General features: G+C 36.2%; 1 protein-coding gene and 1 pseudogene across 1 annotated transcript in view; one reads left to right on the top strand and one right to left on the bottom strand.

The window, feature by feature from the left end:
* The window catches only part of dst (dystonin), a 152,559-nt gene that overhangs the window by 94,427 nt on the left and 30,709 nt on the right, over nucleotides 1-27,423 (bottom strand). The window contains exons 5-17 of the mRNA XM_088352010.1: nucleotides 22,288-22,349; nucleotides 19,256-19,345; nucleotides 15,559-15,636; nucleotides 14,282-14,374; nucleotides 8,284-8,450; nucleotides 7,080-7,192; nucleotides 6,896-7,002; nucleotides 5,155-5,274; nucleotides 4,978-5,073; nucleotides 4,086-4,213; nucleotides 1,462-1,555; nucleotides 604-758; nucleotides 127-529 (exon numbers count right to left, since the gene is read on the bottom strand). Of these exons, the coding sequence (XP_088208136.1) occupies nucleotides 127-529; nucleotides 604-758; nucleotides 1,462-1,555; nucleotides 4,086-4,213; nucleotides 4,978-5,073; nucleotides 5,155-5,274; nucleotides 6,896-7,002; nucleotides 7,080-7,192; nucleotides 8,284-8,450; nucleotides 14,282-14,374; nucleotides 15,559-15,636; nucleotides 19,256-19,345; nucleotides 22,288-22,349 (1,706 nt within the window). The remainder of the gene's footprint in view (nucleotides 1-126; nucleotides 530-603; nucleotides 759-1,461; nucleotides 1,556-4,085; nucleotides 4,214-4,977; nucleotides 5,074-5,154; nucleotides 5,275-6,895; nucleotides 7,003-7,079; nucleotides 7,193-8,283; nucleotides 8,451-14,281; nucleotides 14,375-15,558; nucleotides 15,637-19,255; nucleotides 19,346-22,287; nucleotides 22,350-27,423) is intronic.
* Nucleotides 12,006-12,088, top strand: LOC148354167 (U2 spliceosomal RNA; annotated as a pseudogene).

The following is a 27,423-nucleotide window of genomic DNA, read 5'->3' as shown; positions in this document are numbered from 1 at the left end:
CGGGGGATCCTACTCCCGTATACTTCTGGACTGTCCACCCACCAGGGTCTAACAAAATTATATGAGAAACACTGATGTTTATAGCTTAATTGCATGTTAGACAAATGCAAATCTTTGCCGATTTACCTGCATGTCCTCCACCCAGTTCAAGAGGTCCTGAATGTATTTCATGTTCACTTCTTCCTCTGTCAAGCTGGGGTCGGTAAAGGAAGACTTCAATAAAGGCTTGGGGATGTGCATGTGTGTGGTTTGGCCAAGGCCGCCCGACTCCATGCTACCGCTGCTCATGTAGCTTTGTGCAGAAGCAGACTGCATCCCTGGGGTCAAGGACGGTGTAAGGCCGGAGGTGAATGTGGAGGTATAACCACCCTGGTTGATTGTTGGGGAAAGGGGGAAGCCAGAATTCAGACTCTGCGAAATGCCTGAGATCATCATTTTGGTCTGCTCAGTTGTTAAAGTGCGGCCTTTGCTGTACACGGAGGCGCACTGAGATCGCAGGGAGAGGAGATCATCTCGTAGGTTCGACACCCTTGGTAGCATAATTATTTGGGGTTAATATTTAGGTTGCACGTTGACTGTGAGTTATAAAAATTGTTTTTTTACCTTCTAACTAGTTGATCTGTAAATGGAAATTTCCCATCTAGGAGAACTTGAATGTCCACTACTTGTTGTCGAAGAATGTTCTCACACTCCATGAGGTAGCCGGCGACCTCGGCTTCATTTAGGAACTGGATCCCCGATTGAAGCCGTTTCACGTCCTGCAAATACAAAACAAAATTAAAAAAGGTGCAGCAACCCAACACAAACTGAAACGAGGCCAAGAGATCACACAGTAAAATGTTTGTTACCGGTGATGGCTAGTTGAAATACATTTATTTTACACATAAATATTAGCATTAGCAGATTATTTTTCCTTTTAGTATTTTTTTTTTTAGAAAAAGAACACAATTTTGCTCAGGTAAGGCATTCTTTTAAAATGATCTGCCACTCTGCCTATCATCAAGTCCAAGCTCAAAACCCACCTTTTCAAGCTAGCTTATTAGCCTTTACTGCACTTGTTTTTTATCAGTTTTTATCCATTATTTTTTAATTCTGACACGACTGTCTCTTATTCTGTTTACGACAACCTTAGGTGTGCTAAAAGGTGCTTTGAAATAAAACATATTATCATAGTTGTTAAAACTTTTAGCAAATACTAAAAAAAATTCATAAAAAAAAGGAAAAAAAACGAAAATAATATCTAAAATTGACAGAATTAGTGTAACAAGAAAATTTTTACAAATAATATTTTGATGCTTTTTATGATTAGACTTTTGAACAAAACCCTCTAAGCATGAAAATCTAACGCCCGTTTCAATTGTGTGGACTACAACCAGCCAAAATCCTGACTGTCATTTCCCACAATCAAGCTAATTAACATGCAATGAAAAAAAATAAAAAGAATGAAAAGGCAAAACATACTGATTGCAGTGAATTTCTTGCAAGCCCCAATTTGTCCTCGCCATACACACAGTCTCGCTGGACCCGATTGGCAATCTGCTGCAGCGTATCGAGCCTAAAAAAAGAAGAAAACATGTTTCCTTGGTCAAAATTCAGAAATACAATTCAGATCCAATCATGTAACCCACCTGGATCCATAGGCAATATTATTATTAAGAACATAAGAACTGTTAATCAAAAAAGGTTCCGATCTGGTTCTCATGAAGCCAGTGTCATTAGAACCGTAGCTGGTGAAACTACTGTTGCTGGAGACCCTGCTTAAGTACGCCATCGTTTCTCTCGACCTCTTAATTGTTCAAAAGCTCACATAGTTTACTGTTTGGATATTCTCCTCAAAACCGCCAAACAGATTGAAGAGATTTCAACTTGCTCACATTTATAGTGTCAGAATTAGGTGAGAAGGGTGTGAGGCCAACCCACCCCTGACATAATATTCTGTCCTCAGGGGAACTAAAATCTCGTAGCAGGTTGAGACAGTGAACCTTTATAAAAGCTGCCGAGGGCTTGTAATTGCTGTCTGACAGATTTTTAAACACACCCTTCTTTCAATGCTGCTAATATGGAGTATTTAAAAACCACCAAGGTCTGTTGATTTGTACAAACATTTGTTAATTTACTGTAAATCCAGAAATAAGTTCCTTTAATTGTAGGATCTAGTCTGGAAAAAACACAGATGGAAAAAGAGATTTTAAAACAAACAAAGTAGCACCGCAATTAAATTTTGTAAAAAAAATCGAAGTTGTGTGAACTTTCATCCATCAACCCCTGCATCCATACAATCAATTTTCTTCTGCTTATCCGAGGTCGGTTCGGGACCACAGCAGCCTCAGCAGAGGAACCAAAACCACCCTGCCCCAGAAACTTCATCCAGCTAACGGGATCCTGAGAACAGTAGTTAATATAACGTAGATTTGAATATGTGCATTAAATAATATTTTAAATGTGCGACGCGTCGTTTGGGGTGTCCTTAAAAAGTTGAAAGTAGAATACTTTCTCAACTAAGTACGAGTTAACAATGTCCAACTGAGTTCAAAGAGCCTTTATAATGTTTATTCCACCACGCCTATCTGCTTTTATCCTTCATTTTTCAGAGATGTTCAGGACTGACAACACATTAGGATGCAGGAAGGGGCGCAGGGGGCAGAGAATGATTGAATGCTCGTTCTCACGGCTTCTGTTAGTGTGGCATGAACATAGTGAAAATAAGGGAAGGAAGGCCTGTTTCAAATACAATCAAGAAGAGTTTATTTGAGTACGTCTTAGAATTGCACGTGCCACACAAGCAGCTTGACAAAGGCTGCAATGGTGACTTAAGCCAGAAGATGGCGTCAGCAAGGAGTTCTGGACAGCACCTTTAATTTTATAATGTAAAATATGCTAAAAATGTATATAATAAATGTTTGCCCTCATAACATTGGTTAGAAATGAATTGCAAAGCTCAAATTTTGTACTGAATATTTATGTTGAACTTTATAAAAATGTTAATTATATACCAAATAATGCATTAATATTTTTTCAATCATTATGGTTACTATCATTATTATTCTTACGATTAGACCGTTTAAGACCTGTCTATTTGCTTGATCTTTATTTAATTGAACACATGCTGATGATTCCAAAGTTCCCAGTAATATTTTCTTATTGTCTGATCTCAATTATGAATCAAGAGAAAATGTTTTAATGGTGTTGAATATGTGACATAAAATGTTTTCAAAAACATTCTTCATAATTATTATCAGTATTATTCTGACCGTATTTTCCGGACAATAAAGCACACCGAAAAATGAAAGATTGCCAGAAATTCCAAAGAGCACCATATAATCCTGTGTGCCTTATAGACAGGAATACGGTAAATAAAATCTGAAATGTTAAATAACAATAAAATGCTCCGATTTACGGTAACCATGTGTGAATGATTGAAGTAAATTTATTTGTGAAAGCATATTTCCTAATATTTTATGTTTTATTAAAAAACAATTTTTAGGGAGTTTGCTCCAACTGAAGGTTTAATTTTGTGCGTTTCATAACCGGGTGTGCCTTATAATCCAGGAAATATGATATTAAAAATGTTTACTTTCATTGTTTTTAGTTATCTCAACAGATGCTGATGATTCTGAACATCACCAGAATTTTTTAAGCAAATACTACTTAAACATTTTATTATCTATTGTTATGATCAAAAGAAACGTTTTTGAGTTTTCTGAAATGAACACAAAAAAATGAAACGTGAATATCTTTCATATTACATTTTAATGCTAATATTTTCTTAGAATTTATTATATTACTGTCTTGGAATATCCCTTATCGGCCATCTTGACAAATTATCGCCATTGATCTTAGAAGCAAAGTATTAAAAATTAGCCTGAGGCTTGGAAGCATCTATCACCATTATGTCGCTTTTAAACTCAACTCTATATACTACTTCTTCAAATTAACTCTCTCGCTGAAAGCCTAGTTAAATAGACCTATATAGAAAAACAGATCAATAAATAACTTTTAAATGACAGAAGATAAATACAAATGTTGATAGTAGTCAACCAGAATGAGACTGAACATGCCATTAAAAGTAATGAATTAGTGCATACCTTTCTACTTCAGGCCTAAGGCTCTTTTCTCTCTCCAGCATTGCGACAATTAATTTTCCCCATTCCTTTTCCACGTCGTTGGGATGATAACCCGGGGGTAAATGTATTCGCCCAAATTCAATCCACACCTGGGAAACAACACAAATATGACAGGTTGGGATGGAGGTTAAGGAATAATGGGAACCAGAAGCTTATGTTGTGACAAAAGACGAAGATTGGGAGAAAACTTTGAAAGACGGACACAAAATAACTAGCAGTCCGAAATGGAGGGAGTTTGAATGGAAAATAAAAATGCGATACTTCTATACACCCTCTATCACCTCAAAATATAAAAATACATCCAATCTATGTTGGCGTAACTGTGGGAGGGTCTGAGATTTCACGCATATTTTCTGGAATTGCCCTGTGATATTAAATTTCTGGAGAAGTACTCAGACAGAGATAAAATTAATTATTGGTTGGGAGTTGCGGTTGGACCCAGTGACATATGTATTGGGAATATTGGGAAGGCGACGAGTCACGTCGATAGCTTCGCATGACAAAATGATTTCCGGTAGATATCATGTTGATACTGGCTGAATAACAATAATAAATAAATATATTAAGGAAAGAATCACTGCAAGAATTCAACTGAAGCTAGATACGTTACAATTTTTACTTGATGTATAAACACCTCACCTTTTATTTTATTTCTTTTATTAACATTTTTTGTTGTTGTTTTTTTCTGTTATTTTTGGGAATGTCAATTGTATATATTTTGTGGTTCGTGTTGCTGTATGATGGGTGACCCAACCCTCTGTCAAATTGTGTGTGAGAAATAAAGTTTAAAAACAAAACAAATTTGACAGGTTATTATGATTGGCTTGTTCGGGTGAGGGGTGATTTTGCATACCTCGAGCATTTTATAAAAACGTTGGATATTCATCTTCTCGTTTTCCTTCAGTGGGATGTCGTGTTCTTTAAATTGCAGGTATTGTGTATAAAGTGCCTGTGCAAAGATTGGGAATCGTTTAAAGAAGTTACATTCAAAAAGTGTGTAAAAGTTAGAGATGGCATGATAATTTTATACCTTAAGTTCTGCAGGATTGTTGGGGAATGCTCTCTCGGACATGACAGCCACGTTGTGCTTGATCCACTGAGTGAGGTATTTAATCATGTTCTGGTACTCCACCCATTTGATATCAACATCCTGTTAAAGACATATTAAATGTGCATTACCGTATTTTTACAGGCATTAGGCACACGTAAAAGTCTCAGATTTTCTTCAAACTGCGCGGCGCCCCCTATCATGCGGTGCGCGCTGTGTGTCATGTAAAGCGGCGGTCACAGGTTCGAGCATTGGCCGAGTAATACGCTTACAACATTTTTAGGGTAATATCGAATGTTTTTTAAAAATTGTTCACATTTCCGGGCGGCACAGTAGGTAGCGCGTGTGCGGCACAGTTCTGAGGTCATGAGATCGAACCACCTGTGTGGAGTTTGCATGTTCTCCCCGTGCTTGCGGGGGTTTCCTTCGGGCACTCCAATTTCCTCCCACATTCCAAAAACATGCATGTCAGGTGAATTGGCCGATCCAAATTGTCCCTTGGTGTGAATGAGCGAGTGAATTGTCTGTCTCTGTGTGCCCTGCGACTGGCCGGCAACCAGTTTAGGGTGTCTCCTGCCCACTGCCCGAAGATAGCCGGGATGGGCTCCACTACCCCCGCGACCCTACTTAGGATAAGCGGTGCAGATAATGGATGGATGGATGTTCACATTTCCAACTAAACTTGTAAGCCATCTCCTGAGATTTCTATGCATCTCCTGTGTGACAGCGGCAAGAGAACACGTGACGTGACATCACTTGCAATGCGCCCATTGTTTGCGGAAGTACTCATGGATGCTAAGACCGTAGCCTACATAGAAATTAGAAAGTAATTGTGCGTTTGTTTCATGGAACGGTGTCATTTTTACATTCAGACCGGGACTACGGTGGCGCATATGCGAGCACTCCTTCTCGCCAAACAGTGTATACTGAAGATAAATCTGTTGGTATCCTCGTTTGCAGTATACTGTGACAAGTTTACAAAATATCTCCTTGCACCTTGTTCTGAAACCATTATTTATGACAAAAATGAAATTGAGCCTCAGCACTTTAAAGTATCTGGAGGAGGGAGACAAATTTGAAGTACTGTTTATTGATATCAGACTCAGGCTCTGGCACTTTAAGGATTTCATAGATTTTATCAAATCAGCAAATGTCACACATAGAAAAAAATTGCAATGAAGAATCAGCTTTTGTCTGAGAAGCGGATTAGGCGGTTTTGTTGAATTTTGTTTTAAAATGTATGGTGTGGCTTTTTAAATATTTTAGCTTTAATGGCTTTGTGTCAAAAAGGTTACAGACTCCTAACCTACACTATAGTTGCCCTGGTAGCTGTTTTCTACAAATACAGGGCTCACATTTTACACAACGCAGATCTCATTTGGACTTTCCTTTAAGCGCAGTGGTAAATATGTACTCGTCTTTGTAATTGCCATCTCAAATGGTCACATGATCCGAAAGCACGTGACGTAAACAACTCGGCAAAAAAATAAAAACGACACAGCTGAAAATTGCATCAGGTGTGCTGAGTCGTGGCACACTTGGCATTCTGCACCCAAAGGCGTCTATGCCCAATTCCCTATGCGGTTGGCACCAGGTGTTCCCTGGGCTTTACATTTTCCCTGCCACTTATCTGATTATAAAAAATGCACAGTATTTTCTTATCAATGACAATAAAGACAATTATTTTATATTTTAAACATGCCAAGGGACGTCATTAACTTACATTAGGACCAATTCCTTCTCCACCTTCGGGAACTCTCGGGAAGGCGTCATAAAGCGTTGAGACGTACGTGATGACCGACTTCTCATCAGGAGACTGAACATCTACATCTAGAGAGGGAACAAAGAACAAAGTCAGTCACAAGAACGGATAAAAATGGTGCAACAATTGGTGCATGCTCTCACACCTTCTGGATCGAGCAATCGGGCCACGCCCAGTTGCTCCGCCACACCGAACGCGTTCTCTAAATTGGATCGGTTACTCTGCGTGGACACCCGGCTCATGTCAACTAAGTCGGGTCTGAAGAAAAAAGAAACAACATCAATAAAAGTCAGTCATGGAAATCATCTACTTTATTTTCCAAATTATCGGCCATCACTTTTGTCACACAATTTCAACCCTGAAGCCACCAGTGGCACTTGAGCTGTGTGTCAAGGATGATACAAGTCACAACCAACAATAGACACCATGTAAAAAAAACATGATAATGTTATTTTTAACAATACTAAAATTTGCAGAAGCGTTGCTTGTGTTACTGCTGTTTTTTGCATTGTTAAGTTTATTCTGTTTTAAATATTGGACTCCTGCAAAGGAGATTTCATGTCAGTTTCATATTTTTACTATTATTTCGCACGGTTGTTCACTGTATTGACCATTACATCATTGTCACTCTCGGTCAATCATGTTGCATTCTTTGATTCCAACAGCCCTCAGAACTGATCTGTTTTTTTTGTAACCTTGAAGATTTCATAAAAAGAGGAGGCTCAGAACAGGGTATCAGAATCAGGGTTGGAATTGTCTCATCTGAAGGCTTCTCTCCCTGTTTATCTTTGCAAGTTAAAAATCCATTGATGTCTAGTCGCCTTATCCTGAGTGCTAAAGTTTAAACTCAACAGTGACTGTATTTATGTTTCCTGATCTCAGTGACTTTAACCAGTGTGTGTGATTTTCTAATCAGCCCTGCTAGCACCGTGTTACTACTGCTGTTTTGCCGTGTTTCAGTGAGTTTTTCCCATGTGTGCATTGTTTGAACATTATTCATGATTTTTTGTGCCAGAAGCGTATCATTTAAGCTGCTTGGTTTCGAGAAACAAAATTAAATGTAAATCTTGAGTTATATCGAAACTCAATACTTGTAGAATAGCAAGTATGAATGTGTGACTCTTGAGTGTCATGCCCAATTTCGTTGTCACAATATGTTAACCCATTTTGTAACAACGACAATAAAGGTGTATTCTATTCTATTCTATTCTATTATCAAGAATCGTGATACAAATTGAATCGGCACCTTAGGATTATAATCAAACCAAACCGTGACCAGAGCATATAGTCCCACCCTGAGTAAATATCTATTTGCACATTTGCACCAAGCTCTAAAATGATCACAATACCTGTATTTATGAATGATCGCGTTGAAGAGCCTCCCATCCCTCCAGGAGGTGGTGAAATTGTCACATCTGACGCCGACGTAGCCCTCTGATATCTGCTTGGACCAAAACAGCAGCCTATCTTTGGCTGTCATGTCCTGGGACTCGCCTGTGACGTGAATCTCTGAGATCTGCAGCAGAAGAAAAACGACCATTGATAAAAAAAATTGATGAACGTGTGGTCCTGTCAGTTACAATTCAGCCAGGAATATATTTCTTCACCAACAATGATTTTGATGCATTGAGTGTAAAATAATTCATGCGGGGGGATTTGTAGGTTAAAGAAATTGGCTTATCATCATTGAATTATTTTTTGTTGTCACTATGTGTGTGTGTATATATATATATATGTATATATATTATACTACAGTATATTTCGGCAATAAAAGAACATTAGATACATAGCTGGAAATAAATAAAATGCTTTTTCTAGTTCCAAACTCTTTTCCCACCACTAAATTTGGCTTTAAAAAGGGAAAATCCCAAAGGTTTATTAAACAATCATACAAGTTATCATTAGGAAGACCATTTACAAAAATTATAAAACAATTACACGTATCCTAATCAAAATCGAATTTTAAAGATTTATACGTATCTGTAATTCAAAACAGTCTTTCCCAACACTAAATTTAAGTCAAGTCATGTTTATTTGTATAGACCATAATCACAAAGGCACTCAAAGGGCTATACAGACCACAGATTATTCCAAACCACCGACTATTATGACACTATCCCCTGATCTAAAACCTACAAAAGTAAAAAACCTCAACATGAAGAAAATGAAGAAACCTTGAGAAGGTACTGCAAATGAGGTAAAGAGGTAATTATATAAATTGTCGTTAGAGCTGCATTAACGTTATAGATTTGAAGAAAGAATAAACCAAAACATGTGCTTGTATTCTTTCCTTTACAGCCAAAGAAAATAAGGATGTTCAGGCCGATCCCAATATAAGCAATCAACTCTATAGTTCCCAGCAATAAAACCTTTTGATACCATTGTTACTTTGTTTGTTACGAAAAAAAATTCTGCCAAAACAAAGACCGTATTTTCTGTCCAGTTCTTTAACGCGCACCAATAAATCCCAAATTTGCATGTGTGCCTTAAAATCCGGTGTGCTAATACACCAAAACATAAGGTACCCATATATCAAAATACAGCGAATTTGGTTAAAAGGACAATAAATGTTCTGTATTATTTTTAGTATTTTCTTTATCATGTCTTTAAGACTAGATTAGAGACATTTGTAATATTGATAGTATTGGTACTGGCAGCAGTCAAAACTGTCATCCTTTCCTATAATATGGATGGATATAGCTTGGTTTAAAAATAAACACAATTAGCCTAAAACTGAATAGCTTTAGTAATATCTCCATGTTTAACATAAAAGCCTTAGTTATGATAAATATAATTTGTATCATACAAACAAAAAGTGTAAACGCTTATTGTAACTTATGTGGCGCTTCTAAGTGGTTAAAATGGTTGGCTGCTGGTGTTGATGTCATGTATTTGCACATGGTATAAATCCAAACTAGGGAATTTGATTGCAGACTGAAGTGATATTACAACATTCACAAAATAATTTCCTCAGTGTATCTTAAATATAAACATATTGACTATCTCTACAAATACACCCATTTTTTAAAATAGCAATTAACAGCTGTCTAATCTGTTTACCTCCCCTTGACATTTCACCCGTTCAACGTGACCAGAACAGGTCCTGCGTCTGGTCCTCCTCTGAGGCTGAGTGTCCCAAATAATACTTGTGAATATTTCATCACTCAAAGGGTCCTCCTTGTCCCTCAGTGTGTGTAACATGTGCTCCACGGCTCCAAAACTAGGTGCTTTTCTGAGTAGTTCCTTCATGGGCATAAGACATTTAGCTTGGAGACCTCCAGAGGAGATATCATGAAGTTTATGATCTTCAGTGAAGTGGAATCCATCAATGTATGATAGGCCTCCATGAGTCTTACTAAGGAGTTTATAGGAACTAAATGCAGGGTTGCCTTGTCTAGAATTGACATTTGTTGTGATGCTATCTTTACTGCTTCGATGTTTCTTCTTCTGATTGTAAGTTTCTCGGATGTCACCCGCAGGAAAATCCTTCGAAAGATCAGCAAATCCATGCTTGTGTCTCTTAAAGTAGCGTCGACCTTTGAGCGCCTTGGATTCAGGATTCAGTGGAGCTTTCTTGGGATCCACGTAGTATTCCTCCTTTGGACCTCGCACACAGCCGCACTCATTTCCCATAATACCAGAGAAGCTTCCAAAATGTAACTTCCAGTTGGTTGTTATTGCAAAAAATTAATCCGGCAAAATCCCGTGTTCTACACAACCAGGAAGACAATAATTTTCTCTTCACTGAATCTAAGAACTGCTCAAGTGTTCCTCGCACTGTATTAGAACAGAATCCATTCTGACCTTTGAAACATTTCCCGGGCTGTGCTAACTTAGCACAAACATCATAAACACACACTCAGGCGTGACCCACGTGTTCCCGGCTCTCAGCGAAGCAAGGGCTGAAAATTGCACACCGACCAGTTTGGGGGTTGGTCCTCCGACTCTTATCAGTGATGTAAGTAAGCGCACATCACACGTTTTCTCTGTGTGACGAGGTCATACTAGCCTGATGGAAATTTTGGCTCAGCAAATCGGCCCGCCGTGACCCATACAATATTGACGTGAGCATCACCGGCAAATCCAAAAGAGATTTGTCTTTTTTTTCTTCATCAGGACGCATACAATTACAGTCAGGGGTGGCTTTCATGCACAAGGGTTAAAAAAAACTATCATGTGAACAAAAGAAAAGCGTGGAAGCTTAGAAAAGGAGCCAAACACCCAGACCAGGAAGTGATTTGCCAAATCAAACTACAGTATTACATCATAGTACACAACAGGAACTAGACTAATGTTTCTCAACTGGTGGGTCGTGGACCTGTTTTCAGTGGGCTGTGGGCTTTTGCCTCTGTAAAATTATTCTACTGAAAAAAAAAAAGTAACTGAGGGTCAATCACACTCCTCAACAGTAGATGGCGATAATGTCCTAAAAATTAGAGTTTACACCTGCCATTTCAAACCACAGAAAAAGATTTGTAAAGTTTGTCCGCACATGTTAAGGATAGCTTAACACAGATACATTGAAAAATATGTGAGAGCTATAAAATGAGGATCACTTTACTCAATAGCTTAGTATAGTTATTACTTTAAAAAATATGGTATTGTACATCCTTATTTATTACTTTAAAATATGTGTAGGGCTTATTGCAAAATGTCATAAATGGTCCAACTTTAAAATGTTTTAGAATGTGGCATAGTAGAAAGTAACATATAAATGTGCCAAATTTTGAAAAAAAGTGTAGAGGGATAAAAACTTTGCCTCAATATTTTTCCGCAATCAAATAATTTCTGAGGAAAACCCTCCTAAGATGAAACAATTTAGGTTAGATTGAACGCAAGACATACTACTGTCAAAATTAATTAGATTTTGTAGTTTATGTAATTTTGATCACCGTAGCTAAAGTAATAATAGCCCTGTTTATTGTTCCTTTTATATGTATTACAAAATCACTCCAATGAGAAAATCTGAACAACACCTAAATCAGACCAGGGCTAAACAAACCCATGAGCAATATCCAAAAAGCATGAACAAACCCATGAGCAATATCCAAAAAGCATGCAAATATGCGCCTATTGCAGAAGGAGATGGAATATGAGCTTGCTCTGTCCACTCCACGCATCGGCCCGGTATTGCAGTACCTCCGGGAACGGTGCATTCGCAATGATCGCAGCAAGGCTTTAGGGCTAGGACCTTAGCTTGGCCTTTTGGCTGAGAGTAAGTGTCCCAGCTCCTAGGCTTTGTAGCGTATTATGAACTGACCGATAACGGATAATGGATAATGAATAACGAAGATAGATCAATAACCCTTAAAAACCCCAAAAACCCCAGTTACTCAAAGTAATAAAAATGTGAACTCTTTTGTGATGAACACGCATAACCCCTTTGTGTAATAAAATGTTTTCTGCAGGCTTTAGATTTTCTCGCTCATCTATACAAATAATATATTAATAATGTATTTCCATATATGGTATAAAGGACTCCCTACACTGGTAGTTTACACAGATCATTAATTTTTTTTTAAATGAAACCGCCGTGAGAAATGACAGAAAATGAGCAAAAAGAAAAGTATCATAATATTGTCAAACTTATGTGAGTCGTGATTTTCATGGGCGAATTTGAGGCTCCTGACACGCCTTAATATCAAGACGGAACCTGATGGACAGCTGCAGGGCTTGCGTGAGACTAATTCTTGGCAACAGAGACTCGACTTGTCATCACGCAAGTCTGAGCAGAGTTTTCTCTGCGGTTCCTCCCTGGAACTTAAATTCAGGCATTATCTTTAATGTCTTTATTACATCTTTATTACATGTTTATCCTGGAGTGCCGCATTTAACCTTGTTGGAGACAATGTACACTACATGGTAATCGGTCTGCATTTATATAGCGCTTTTATTTTTATTTCCGTCAAGAGAATTTTGTAGAAGAAACACTCCTCGTTATTTGTTGTTATATAATGATAAACATATTTAAAAATGTTGAATGGGGCTTGTTTTAAAACTACAATTAAATTAAACCTTAAACATTTTAAAAATATATTATTTTAATCCACAGCAAAAAAAGAGGTAAGTAAAATCCAAGTATCATTGTGAGAATTTTGAAGGAAATTACATGCAGAAAACCAAAAATTATATATATATATATATATATATATATATATATATATATATATATATATAAATTATTATTATTATTTTTAAAGCTCAATACAAAACTACAATATAAAACTATCAACTACCAAATTATAGAAACCTTTTCATAATACATTATAATCCATTACAAAAAGGCTCAAGTCCAAGTACTATCTTGAGGATTTTGTAGAAATATACATGAAAAAAAATATATTAGAAATTAAATTAAATAAAAATAAATGTGTTGTGTGATATCATGAAGAAAATATATTGTAAAATTTTTGATAGGCCTTTTTTTTTTAAATAAAATATTTTAAAAGTATGTTAGCCTGAAGAGGGTTGGGCGCCACCAGGTCTTACTTGCCCACAGGAAAGACACACCACAGGAAATGTTGCCCCTACGATCCTAGTGGTTAAGGGATCCAACCAACCAACCAACCAACCAACCAACCAACCAACCAACCAACCAACCAACCAACCAACCAACCAACCAACCAACCAACTATATTATAATCTGCTGCAAAAATTAACATAGTTCTAAAAAAAGGATTATCATGAGAATTTTGTTGAAAATTTAATATAAAAAAAGATTCATCCTTGCCTTTTTGTGTGCTTTTAAGATGAACATATATTTATAACATGCTAAATAGGGCATTTAATTTCCAACTAAAATGTAGTTTAACCTATTGTCACTAAACATATCATTTTAATCCCCTGCACCAAAAGAAAGTGCTAGCAAAACGAAGTGACAGCCACAGTTATTTATTACAATATTTACACCTGGATTCCTGGCATGTGCATGCACACATTAACAGAGTTCACTGTGTGCTAAAGAACTATTCTTCTCAGAATATTCAGCCAGGAACATTAGCTCATTTTAAAGGAATCCGATTTGGAAAAATGCTTGGATTAACAAAGGAACAAATATTCTACTCTAATGGAAATAGTGCTACTTTTATGATGGCCTGTTGTCCATTTTTTGACTTTGAACTGTCCCGTATTATTTCTGTGAGTTTACTATAGAAATACACCAAGTCAAAAAAATGTCAACACTCTGTACTAAATTATAATTAGAATATTAGAATATTTTTAAAAACTAAGTTGAGTGCTGCATTATCACTGTAAACAAAAAAAACATTGCATCTGAAGCAGTAATGAAGTAAAACCATAACATTGCTGGTGAAGAACAATCGGATCAACAAAATAAGCCACACTGACCTGAAAGTGCAATATTATGGTCCAGATCAATCCCAGGGTCAGTTTGGGATTGCCATCTGTGATGTCATCATTTCTGATATTTACAAGCTTGACCTAGAAACAAAAACTAGTGTTCATAATATTGAAACGTGTGTCAGGAGCATTTTTAATCCATCCACTAGATGGCATGATTGTCACTGGTGCAGCAAAACATGCCACTGATACAAAAGGGGCTGCTGATTGAAAGATGAGACAAAAACACGCACCCATGATTAAACCTAAAACGATTTTTTTCATCCGTTCCAGACAATAAAAACGTTTAATTTGGGATTTGGACAACACCAAGGATGACAGAGTGGACCGCAGATGAGACAATAACATGTCTCCATTGTGCACATCTATGACTCCTTTGTCTGGGACTTGGGCATCACATGTGGCAACAGCTGAGGCAGCTTGCGCTGACATTATCGCACCCCGACTACATTGTTGGGGGATGGGAAGCCAATCAAACTACTCCAGAGACCCACTGATGGGATTTGAAAAAGCAGTGATGAGATTTGAAGCCTGAAGACAATCAGCCATTACTGTAATCAAGGTGTTGTTAAAGTGACCGTGTGTAATAATTCACCACTGGATGTTTTGGCTTAGATTTGATCTGGGATGTAAGCATTAAAAGAAGACACACAATGGACACCCAAAGGATACCACTTGGCAAAATTTGGAAACCTACTTGAGCAGCTAACAATAATAATAGCGGCTAGCCATAGTCTGCACAGGAAATTAGCTAACCTGAGAGGTCAAAGAAAGAAACAGTGGGAAAAGGGTCAGTATCATGGGACTTGAGGACCACCTAATGCAGAGCTCAGTTGTGGAAGGTTCTGAAGTGCTAAAAGCACCACCCGGACAAGCTACCTGAGCAAAATTGTAATTCAGGAATCCGCAGTAGGAAATTTCAGCCAAACTTGTCAGCTTCTTCAACAGGCCTCTTCCGATTAGTAATACAATTACAAGTTTCAAAACCTAAAATCACATTTACGAGATATTCCATGTGTTTTTGCTTTTATTTGACTCAATAGTGTTTTATTTTAAATGAGAAAAGTATTTTTAAACCAACATGGATTGCTATATACAGTAATACATACTGGGGCTTTGAGGAAACTAAATGGCACACTATCCCCAAGGGTTCCATCTGCCATTGAGGGGCAAATTTTGGGGCGGAGACACGTGACTTGTAACACCTCACTATGGGGAAACGCCCTTCCCCATTTCAAATGAAACACATTAAGACCGAGACTCACCTGTCGTCTCCTTAAATAATCCAGCGCTATCTGTACATTCTGGAGTCTGTGGAAGCGCATCCTTCCTTTTTCTCGAGGCTGCAAAAAAGAAAAAAAATGTAATCAGGATGTGTTCAGTATCACCGGACAAATAAAAAAAATTAGAATTTAGTATGTAGATCACAAGGCAGTCACATTTCCACCAATTTCATCTTTCCTATCATGCTCCAAATATGTAAGTGATCTTGCTGGTAGATTTATTCATTACATGGATGCTCGTCTCGATGTCATGATCCAATTTCTTGCACTAATGCTCATTGACGCTCAAGTTGCAAACCATACAGCAAGAAGGAACGAAATTGAGAATGCAATCAGCTGCAGCAACAACAAAAAAAAACATGAGCTAGACCCAAAATCTGTCAGAAATAATTTGCCAAGACATGTGCTGAAATAAGACATCAAAATAGCAGACTATCCAAGCGGAAGCTATAAATATCCAATCATGATTTGAGAGATTCCTTTTCACCTAAATAGATTCATCGAATTTAAATAGAATCATAAATTGGCATGTTGTGGAAGACAAAATTATTTATTGCCCAGTAACATATTATTGTATTTATTTTGCACTAGAAGTACATCCTTGTTACAATGGCATACCATTTTGCACATTTTGAGTGTTATTTTCATTTGACTACATTCTTAATTAGCTTATCTATTAAAATAAATAAAATTACGTACGTTTGTAGCACATTATTTCTTGTTTGACGTCAGTTATTCAAGGCTCCCTTTTTATTTAAGTCTTTCCGTAAGGTCAAGTCATGTTTATTTATACAGCCTTAATCACAAGAAATATCAAGGACTGTACAGAATAGACTATTTAAAACTACAGCACAGACTATTATTACACATCCCCTGATTTAAAACCTACACGAAGGCAAGGAAACACTCAATACCTCAGCATGAGGAAATTAAGAAACCTTGCGAAGGGACTGCACATCAGGTAATATGCAACAAAATAAGAAGAATCCTTGTATTTTTCGCAAGATTAAGTATTCTTTCATGTCATTAAATAATTATTTTATGATTTATGTTAAATAAATATATTGATAATTAATTTTATTATAATAAGAATACTTTTTTACCATTATGAATTTGAGAGATAGAGAAATAAAATATAAAAGTTAAGTGTAATATATACTGCTGTATAAAACAAATTCTTGTACAATTAGAAAAAAAAAAACTATTTATCCCCACCCAACAACTTGGAACACCAAATACACAAACACACAATGATTGGTAAAAATAAATAAATAAAAAATATAACATAATGGCAAGGCACACTGTATAAGGAAAAGCACCCGATTGAAGTTCATCTACATTGATAGGGGTTTCAACAGACAGCCGCAGGACATAAATACATTTATATGTAAACTACATTAATAATACAGCAATCGTATGTGATGTAGTTGTAAAACATTAATATTAAAATATTATTGATTAAGACACATTAGTATATTGGCTGAAAATTTAGAATATATCATAGAATAGATAGATAAGTGAAAAAAATACATTAACATTTACAGATGCCAATAAAACACCGGCAAGTGTCATGAAATGACAGAGAGTAAGTATAATCAAAATGCTCGGGTTTCCAAATGGATGTATGTTAAAACTTGCAGCTCATGATATCGTCAAAATTTACAGAGAAACGGAAAAAATATCCGAACATAAACCTTAGGAGAAACCAACACTCAAAAGGAGGAAAGGTATCCTTTTAAAAGGGTTATTTCCATTCACAGACAGTTTTAAGAATAACACAACAATGCAATGCCAAAGTTTATTAAATTTAAGTTTGAATCCATGAAATGTGCAGGGTGATGAGTCCAAGGTTGGGGGACATGGAGACAGAGAGGCCCAATCAAAAGGAAGTCAGACAATGGCCAGAAAAACAAATCAAAAGCAGAGGAGTCAAGCGGATAAAGTCGGGAGCTAGATAAGTGGAGAATGAAAGTTAGTAAATGGAAAGTAACTTAACGGGTAATGTGCATGGGAAAGCAAGCATGATGATTACTGGTTCGATGCTCAAGGAAGAATTCAGTCTCCTTTAAATTTGTTGTTATAGTTCAAAAGTCCTGCATCTTGTATTTATTCTGCAGTCACGGTGTAAAACTAACTTCATTTGATGGACAAAAGTGTCCCTATGAAATATTAGGTATATGTTACGTTATATAACTGAAATTACAAAACAAAGACAGCTCAAAGTAAAGTGTTGATGAAAAGAAATAATAACAATGCTAATGAAAGTATAATAAAAGCTAAAATAAAAAAATTGAGTATCTAAGATCAACCAAATCTACTGTTTCGTTGTGTCAAAGATGATGTATGCTAAATATGAATGAATTAACACCAAAAAAAACAATAAATTAATGGATAAATAAATAAATGACTAAATGAATAAATTGATACATTGAGGGAGAGATAAATAAATACAGAAATAAATAAATACATCGAGGGATAAAAAAATGAATACATAAATTAATGTATCAATCAATAGACAAATAAATTAATATGATGAGAAATAAGTGAATAAATGTATACATTGAGGGATAAATACATAAATAAGTGGCTACAATAAGGATAAATAAATTTATAGATGCATTTAGAACTAAATAAATAAATAAATGAATACATTGATGGATAAATAAATAAAAGTGATATTTTGGTAAATAAATCAATAAAATGGAGACACACACAAACACACACCGGACAAGCAAACATGAATGGAAAATGAAAAAACAAAGAAGCTAGTTTTAAAAAAAAAAAAAAAAAGAAAGAAAGAAGAAGCTATCCCAACCAACTGTATTGTGATTCCATTCCTGTGTATTTTTGCCCTTTAGATGGATTTTTTTTATATTCAAAGAAACATAAAGGGGTTGTTTTAACATCTGCATAAACACTATTGATCATCACAGAATCGAATCAGTCAATTGCAAAATCTAGAAATGAAAATAGCATAAGTTTACAACACTCAATGTTAAATTCTAAAAGCGATTACTAGTTAATAAAATTGCATGCACTCATATTAAAGCGCTTTTAAAATTAAGGAGTTAATAATGTTACTTAGCTGTGTTAATGTGCCTGAAAGTTAAACTTGAAATTGTAAACGAGGTACCCCTTTTTCTAACTTTCTTGTAATGCTGCCATGCATTTTTGCTCTGTAAGATAAAATGCTCAAATGAAAAAAAAAAAATATTTTGTTCGTGTTGTTTTCTTATTCACTGTTATTTACACTTTTTGCATTGCGGGGGTTCAACTAGTAGGGAAAAAATATAATTCAGCAGGATTTTATTTGAATATAGCAAAATGAGAAAAATGCTTTAATGAACAGATATCGCAAAACAAAGCACAAAACTAAGGGGGAAAAATTGTTTAACACGAATTCATTTACCTATTTATTCATCTCTGTATTAATTTATGCATTTTTATGATGTTATTCATGTATATATTTATGTATGCATTCATTTTGCAGTGCTATACGTTAGGCAGTAAGTATATTTGAATAAGAACCTAATTCCAAACTGAATTTAATCCAGGCAGTAAAAGAGGAAGTACAATTAGTAAATGATAAATAAGTAATAGAAGAACACATAGAGGGAGTGGAGAGACTACAAGAAGAAGGACCAAAATGATAAAGTTTCAAAATAAAACGGGAACTCACAAGTTTGTCTCCAGACAAGACCTCCAGCAGCGAGATCAAGTTATGTCCATCTCTCAAGTCTTCGTACAGGTCATTTATGTGCTTCCGTACCTAAGAGTAAATGACAAATAAAAATGTGAACTATTTTGTCAACAGTACCATATTTTGAAGACAATAAGGTGTACCTAAAAAAACAAAATTGTCACAAATTCAACAAAGCGCCCTATAATCCAGTTTGCCTCGGATTCGAAAGTGGTGTACATAAAAATTGAAAATGCATTAGAACAATGAATTGCTATTTTCATAGCCTTACCATTTATGAATTTATCAATTCATTCTAGTGGTGATACCAGATTTTCTGAAAATTATGCTCTATGAAACAGTTTTTTTAATCTTGTGGTGTTTCCTTCGATTCAACCCTAGCTCTTACAATAGTTTTTATTTGCAAGTGCCTTATAGTCTGGTGCGCCTTATATGTGGAAAAAAAACTCACAAAATACTGTTTTGGATGGTGTGCCTTATAATCTAGTGTGCCTTATGGTCTGGAAAATACAGCCAATTAACTGAAAACTATTTTTTAGGTTTTTATCCATCTCAGGTAGCGGCTATCTTGTAAAGCTGACTGAAAATGACAAACTGTTGCTCAGGTAATGACCAATTACATTTCACCTGTGTTATGAGTTTGGTTATGTGATGTTTGTGAACCTAAACCTGATTGGATGTTAACTGAGCACTGTCATTTTTCTTTGACATTGATAAAAAGTTGATCATTTTGCTTCTTAATTTATATTCCACAGTTTACGCATCTTATTCAAGCTTTTTCAGACTTCATTCAGCGTCATAAAATTTAAATAACTTTTCAGAAGAACTGTCCCTGAGTGCCAAAATGTAGAAATATAGTTTTTTAATTGTATTTTGAACTATTATAATGGGTTTGTCACTGCTCACCAGTATGTATCAAGCCTCTGGGAATGATTTCAGTATGATAAATTACTATTAGGTGGCAGGAGTGGCTTTGATCAGATCTTTGTTCACACACCGAGGATGCCCCCATTTCCTATTGTTGCTTTCCTTTTCCGGCAAATGAGTGTGAGTAGGCATAGTAAAACAATTTGGTGATAGGCGCGAGATTTTGACAAAAAGTAATAGGCAGGTAACTTCTCAAAAGAGCTTATTCATTTCCAAAGAAAATGACCAAGTCCCATTGTCATTGTCTGGTCAGAAAAGGACGATGTTTCCCTAACAAGTCTTTGAAACGAGTAATTTCAAGACACTTAGGAATGTTCAACTATTGTTTACTAAACAAGGGTTAAGTCCAGAAACATTTTTTCTAGTGAAAGAAGAGGGTTTAACTTTTCTTTTGACTTGTCCTATCCCTATATAGCTATAGAACAACATTTTTAAAATGAGTCAAAATGGCAAAAATTGGCTGGCACCAATTCTTCCTGTTTGAAAAAACGCCTGGCATTGAATGAGGATGGGGTTATCAAGTTCCTGTAGGCTGTGTAAATACCAAAAATAAACCACCCAAGCATTATCAACAGTCTGTAACGCAATCGAGCAAGCGCACTTGACAACTTCCGTGTCGGTCTCCTTGCAGAAGACATATCGGCGTCCTCGTTGGCCTAAATAACGACACCCTCCAAACGTTCTCATGCTGACCCGCTTTCACACACGGCTTTCAACACTGTAATCCTACATACCGGCCACAGCTGTAGAGCCAAAATAGGCCTGCTCCTCGCTAGTATTATTGGGTCAAGCTAGCAAATTCCTGACGATTACTCAGCACTTGTGATTTGATCAAACATACAGACTACAAGTCAATGAAAACATTGAAAATAAATGTTATGTAATATAGTTAGATAAAAGTTTCTCATAGTGTTGTGATACTCAGCTTGTGTTTTGTTTTCACTTAGTAAAGATGTCCTGAGAGCTGTTTTTAAACGTGTCCATTCATATTTTCATACACAAAAGGTAAGTCGGGACCACTTTTGCAAAATATCTTGATTAATGCATAATATTTCTAGGCTGGTCCACCAGTACCAGAATCTCCACATAAAAACTCAAGCAAAAAAGAACTGAACATGGAAAATTATCTGTCGAAAGAATGTTATTATTTCCTAAATGCTAACAGTTTGACAGTTTAATAAGTTATTTTAATTGAAAAAGTATGGTAAATATGAAAGTTGTAAAAAAAAAAAGTTAAAAAGGCAAAATAACTAAACTTTGCAAAATAATTTTACAATAGAAAAAAATATCTACTACTCAAACAACATTCTTGTGGGGGAAAAAAGTATATCAAATAATAAAATTATTGATTAAAAACTTAAAAATAAGAAAAATAATACCTATGATTAGCAAAATAATCTCACAATGGAAAAAACTACCAACATTTTGTTTTTTGTTTTTCTCGTGTATCAAATAAGACAATAATTGTAAAAATAATTTAAAATTAAGAAAAAATAATGTGTAAAATAGGAAAAAATATTTTCCCAATGAAAAAACATTTTTGTTTTGTTTTTTAAGAGAAAGAAAGTATAGTAAATAAGAAATTGAATAATAGAAAGAACTTAAAAAAAAGAAAAATAATACTTACAATTAGAAAAATCATTTACCAATGGAAAAAAATAATTTAATTATTTAAATTTTCGTTTTTTTTTTTTTATGTATAATAAATGGGAAATATTAACTGTAGAAATAACATATAAACTACCTAAAAGGAACAAAAAAATCTACCAACAAAAATAGTTAGCTTATTACCATCATTTTTTGTTCTTTGTTTCTGTATGAATGGTCCAAACACAATGCTCAGTAGCAACCTATTGCAAAACAATGAACCATCAAAAAAGAATGTATGCGTTAAAGAAGGCCTGTGCTTGTCTGCTGTTGTGTTTTGTTAAATTCTTTACACACAAAAAAAACATCACAGTAAGTAACTCTAAAGAAGTCAAAGGCCTTCCTGGATGATTTCTTGCAGAGTTTGTTTAACATTTGAGCATTAAGCTTGCGCATATCGAAGCCCTTACAACAAAATTAAAATAATGTATGCATACCTTCATCAAATGCTGGTTTATCCATTTTGTGAAGGTCTTCTTTTGCACTCTGTCCCTTTCATCTGAGGAAAAAAATACAGAAAAAATTGAATCATTTTGACTTTTTGTCCATATTTAAGGTACAGTATGTATTTTGGATTTCTTTGTTATCTGCACCGCTTATCCTCAGTAGGGTCGCGGGGTGCTGGAGCCCATCCTAGCTGTCTTCGGACAGTGGGCAGGGGACACCCTGAACTGGTTGCCTGCCAGTTGCAGGGCACACAAGGGCACACAACTCACTTGCTCATTTACACCTAGGGACAATTTGGACCGTCCAATTAACCTGACGTGCATGTTTTTGGAATGTGGGAGGAAACCGGAGTGCTTGGAGGAAACCCACGCAAGCTCGGGGAGAACATGCTAACTTTGCAACGGAAGGTTGGTAGTTGGATTTGAACCCTTGAACTCAGAACTGTGCCCCAGGCGCCCTAACCACTCAGCTTCCGTGCACATTTCATCATATTCATCCAAAAAAACAAAAAAAAACAAAAACATGTGCTCATTCCTCATTTAAGGCTAATAAAAATTGTAATCACTGGTCTGATCATCTTTCAACCACATTAGGCTCATTTTGAAATGTACCAGAAACCTAGATTCTAGGACAGTTACTAGCAACGAATTCCACATCCCTTTACATTAACTGAAGCAGTTCTTTTTAAATGTAACGCAACAGTCACATAGAAAGGATGTCCACGGTTATCCAACTTCAAGATTCCCCAAAAAAACATGATAATGTGCCAAAACCTTGTAGGTTAAAACAACATCCATACATTAATCCATTATCTGCACCACTTATCCTCAGTAGGGTCGCGGGGGTGCTGGAGCCCATCCCAGCAATCCTCGGGCAGTGGGCAGGGGACACCTTGAACTGGTTGCCAGCCAGTCACAGGGCACACAGGGACAGACAATTTGCTCGCTCATTCACACCTAGGGACAATTTGGACTGGCCAATTAACCTAACACACATGTTTTTGAAAAGTGGGAAGAAACCCACGCAAGCACAGGGAGAACATGCAAACTCCACACAGGAGGTTCGATCTCATGACCTCAGAACTGTGCCTCACACGCACTAACCACTGCACCACCGTGCTGCCCCGTTAAAACAACATATGAGAACAAAAATATGAAAGGTTATCAATTTAAGAGCAAGTTTTCATCTAATATTTTGAGGGCTTATTTCAAACAAGATGTGGAATTACTGTGATGCAGTATTGCTTGCAAAAGTTTTTGAACCCTTTGTCACAAAAAAGCCACGTACGGGCATACCTTAACACACGAGACGCATCAATAAGCACTTTTGTAATCATTCTTTAATTATTGTCAAAAGTTAAATGTGGCAACTATAGTTGTTTGATCAATTTGCTTAAAAGCGATTCATTCAAATTTCCCCAATAAACGCCCCGGAAAGTTCTCTGATTGTTTTGAGTGTGCTAGTGTCAAGTGATGGCTTAACTCCGTTAAGTATGCATTTATCCGTGGAATCTGAGCAAAGAAAAAATAAGGTTGGTGATGCCCTGAGGGAATACTGTACAACCATCCACCTAAATACCCGCCAGCACAGGAAATCTTCAGCAGCATATGGATGGGTGTGAAAACTGCAAACTCACACTATGACTGCAAACAGAAAAGTCCCTCATCACATTCTGTTGCCATCTGTTGCACTAAAGAAATGGGATATTGCATGAGTGTCATCTACTGACTGCATTCTCCCTACACCCAATGACAATGTGATCTCCACAATGATATTGACATTGTCTGGAAGTACAGGGTTAAAAACCAAAACAAACAAAAAAGTCTTGCATCAACATGATCATATCGGCCCCTGAACCACATTCTGAATGGATTAATCTTGTTGCAACGGCTCTTAATTACACTCGAGAATTGCCAGAAACGATCACACCCAAAGATGATTACTCAAGAGACAAACTCAGAGACAGCAACAGCTTGTTGGAAAATGATCACAACACATTCAAGTTAGCTACGTTTGAGCGAAAGAAATAAAATAAAAAAATACTGACCCAAGCAACACATTAACGTCACCAGTAGAGCCCTGAGTTCTGTGTCGCTTTCAAGCAGATACTTCATCTTCTCTAAAGGAGATCTCAGCTCCTTCACGTCGAAGGATGGCATAAGGAGACTGAGCAAAAAGCTTCGGTTTTCTCCTAGCTACAAGTCCCGTCAGGTTTTCCAAGGCGACTCACCAGTCTAAGCTGAGTTTAGTGTTTAGGCAACCAAACACGGAATGAATAATTCATCTTGGAAGGCAAAGAAAAATCCATAATATTTTAAGGGTGGTTCCAAATCCAAGAGACTGACTGAACAATGTAGCATGATTAACTCTGATTAGCGAAATCTTATCTAAAACAACAAGCAGATGAGCTCATTATCATCTCCATTGAGCAAATAAATGCCAAACTAAAAACTGAACCTGTAAAGCAAGAGTGACTTTGAACACATCAAAGGAAAAATAAAAACACCTCTCATGGGGAAAAAAATGATTGTGCAATTTTTACCATGTGGTTTGTGGTCTACGAATCAGATCAATTTCAAAAAATTACCTAAAATGTTGGCATGCAAGATTATGTGCAACCTATTTTTTTTTCGATGTTTGCAAGTTGAGACTATAAAGGTTCAAAAGCTCCCAAGTTAAAGCAATGTTAAAGCTTTAAAGCTTTACTTTGAACAAGAATACTTATTATACAAAGAAGTACACATCATTTGAATAAAGAGCTATTAATAAATAGATAAATGTTTCTCATAGGGAATTCTTGATTTTTGATCATATTTCTTTATTATTTTTGCTGTTAATGTCATTGTCGACGATCAGTCTATAAAAACCACCATTTTAAAAATTACCGATCTACTCTAATATACCATTTTATTTAACTTCTATTTTTTTAAGTATTAGGTGTCAAACCACGCCCCGCGGGCCAAATCCAGCCTGGAATTAAAATTATATCCGGCCTGTGAAATCATTTTAAATACATCTCCTTTAATGGCCCAGCTGATAATTTTCAAACAACAGATCCCATAAAGTAACATTTCAGCTGTCTTGCCACTACAAGACTTCCCGGAATCTATCACGATGTAACGGAAGGCTAAACGGAGAAAAGCAGGGTGACGTTACTGTTGCTGTTGATTATGCAGATGCCGAACACTCACAATGGCCAAGAGAAAAGTTGATTCTGAAATTGGAGCCTTTCAAAACCGATGGGAAGATGAATATATATTTACTGACATTGCCGGTCAACCCATGTGTCTTCTTTATGGCACTGATGTGGCCGTAATTATGGAATATGATGTTAAATGGCACTACAGGACAAAAGGATTAGGATGCAGAGCAGAAGGTACAGAAAGTTGAAGAGTTAAAGAAGAATATTAAGATTCAGCAAAGCGAAATCCATAAGTGAAAGGCACAAATTTTTATTATATTTCCATTTTTTTCCTTATTTTGATTTTGTTTAGTTTGGATAGGAAATATTTTTACGGGGAGCAAAGTATTTTAAAGTATTAACAGGGATGTGATTTGACCAAAGTGAAATTATCTGAAAATTAGCGGGGGGGGGGGGGGGGGGGGTGATTTCTAGCTGGGGGGGGGGGGGGGGGGGGGGGAAACCAGGTAGGACCAGGGCAGTGCCCTGGTGGGGGGAAAAGTGGGGCGAAGCCCCCCCCCGGAGCTCATGGGTTTTTTTAAGTACTTTCAATGCCTCTTTATTACCGCTTCCGATTGTGATGTCAATAAGGGATGGAGGCCGTAAAGTTTTGGAGTTTTCGTTTGGGCACCGAAACTTCCAGCGATGGAATAATTTGTCGTTCTTGACTGGAGTTCTTTCACGTGTTTTTTGCTCTTTGCGTGACTTTCAAGAGCTTTGAAACCTCTCCCACCATAGTCGATGGTATCATGACACCAAATGCAAAGTGCTTTCCCGGCACGATCGATCTTCCGAATAAAGTCATTGAACAAATTCGTCACAGTCTTCTTTCCAACATTCGTAGATAATTCCTTCTCCAACCAGTCCCATCGAAACTTGTTTTTTACAATCTTATCAATTTCTTTAGCTCGCGGAGCATCTTTGCGTTCGATCACGGACATCTTTCTTTAAACACCCGGCAAAAACGTGTGAGAAATGAACAATGGCACACTCCTATAACAAGCGCGTTTATTGGTCAACACGAGACTTCAACCAATCGCAAGTACGTTTCATTTCAGTTACGGAAACACTCAAATGGCATGCTGTCGAGACGAAATCGTTTTTTTTTACCAATTAAAACACCGGAAATTTTAAAATTTTATTTTTGGAGATAAAAAAAGCGGAATTCCGCGAATTAGCGGAAAAATCACATCCCTGTATTAAATATTTAAGTTTGTTTATTCTGGTCTAGTTCTTCTGTCTGTTTTTAATTCATATTTATGTTAAAAGCACAATTTATTTTGGTGAAAAGAAAGACGTATTTATATTTCCATTTTATTCATATTTTGAATTTGTAGTTTTGACCGGAGATATTTTTAATGGAGTATTTTATGTTATTTGACGTTAAATTTGTTTATTCTGGAATATTATTCCTGTCTGTTTTTAAATCACATTCATGTTAAAGAAAAAGTCCAATTTTAGTGTATTCAATAAATGTTTATCCTGTTCACCCTGTGACCAAAGGTGTTGTTCGAGTTGGGGCCTTCTGTGCAACTGAGTTTGACACCCTTGTTTTGAACCTTTATTACAAGTTTATCCTGGAGTGCCACATCTAAGCTCATTGTAAACAATGTAAACTACGTTGTAATCAATGCCATGAATAACAATTTTTTTCTTCAAATCCTGTTAATTGTTGCATATTTGTTTCTTTTTATCTTTATATTAACTTGAATATAAATAATTTTACTCGCATCAGGATAAAACTGTTATAAATATAATACAAACGTGTTTCATTTTAACAAATTGTTGACCAATCCCAAGTGTTGAAAATACTGGAGGATTTCATAGATAGATTTGTCTTTTAAATATAATGTTCAACATTGCTGATTCCTGTTATGTTGTGAGCCAAATAGGTAAATATCAAGTTTTTACTTTTGAAATAAATGTCTGATTTTAACTATGGATG

The sequence above is a fragment of the Urocampus carinirostris genome, chromosome 13 (genome assembly GCF_059441175.1).
Source record: "Urocampus carinirostris isolate Australia breed hairy pipefish chromosome 13, RoL_Ucar_1.0, whole genome shotgun sequence".
In the NCBI taxonomy this organism is placed as follows: Eukaryota; Metazoa; Chordata; class Actinopteri; order Syngnathiformes; family Syngnathidae; genus Urocampus; species Urocampus carinirostris.
The sequence above is the reverse complement of the archived record's forward strand: the minus strand, read 5'-3'. Positions and strand labels throughout refer to the sequence as shown.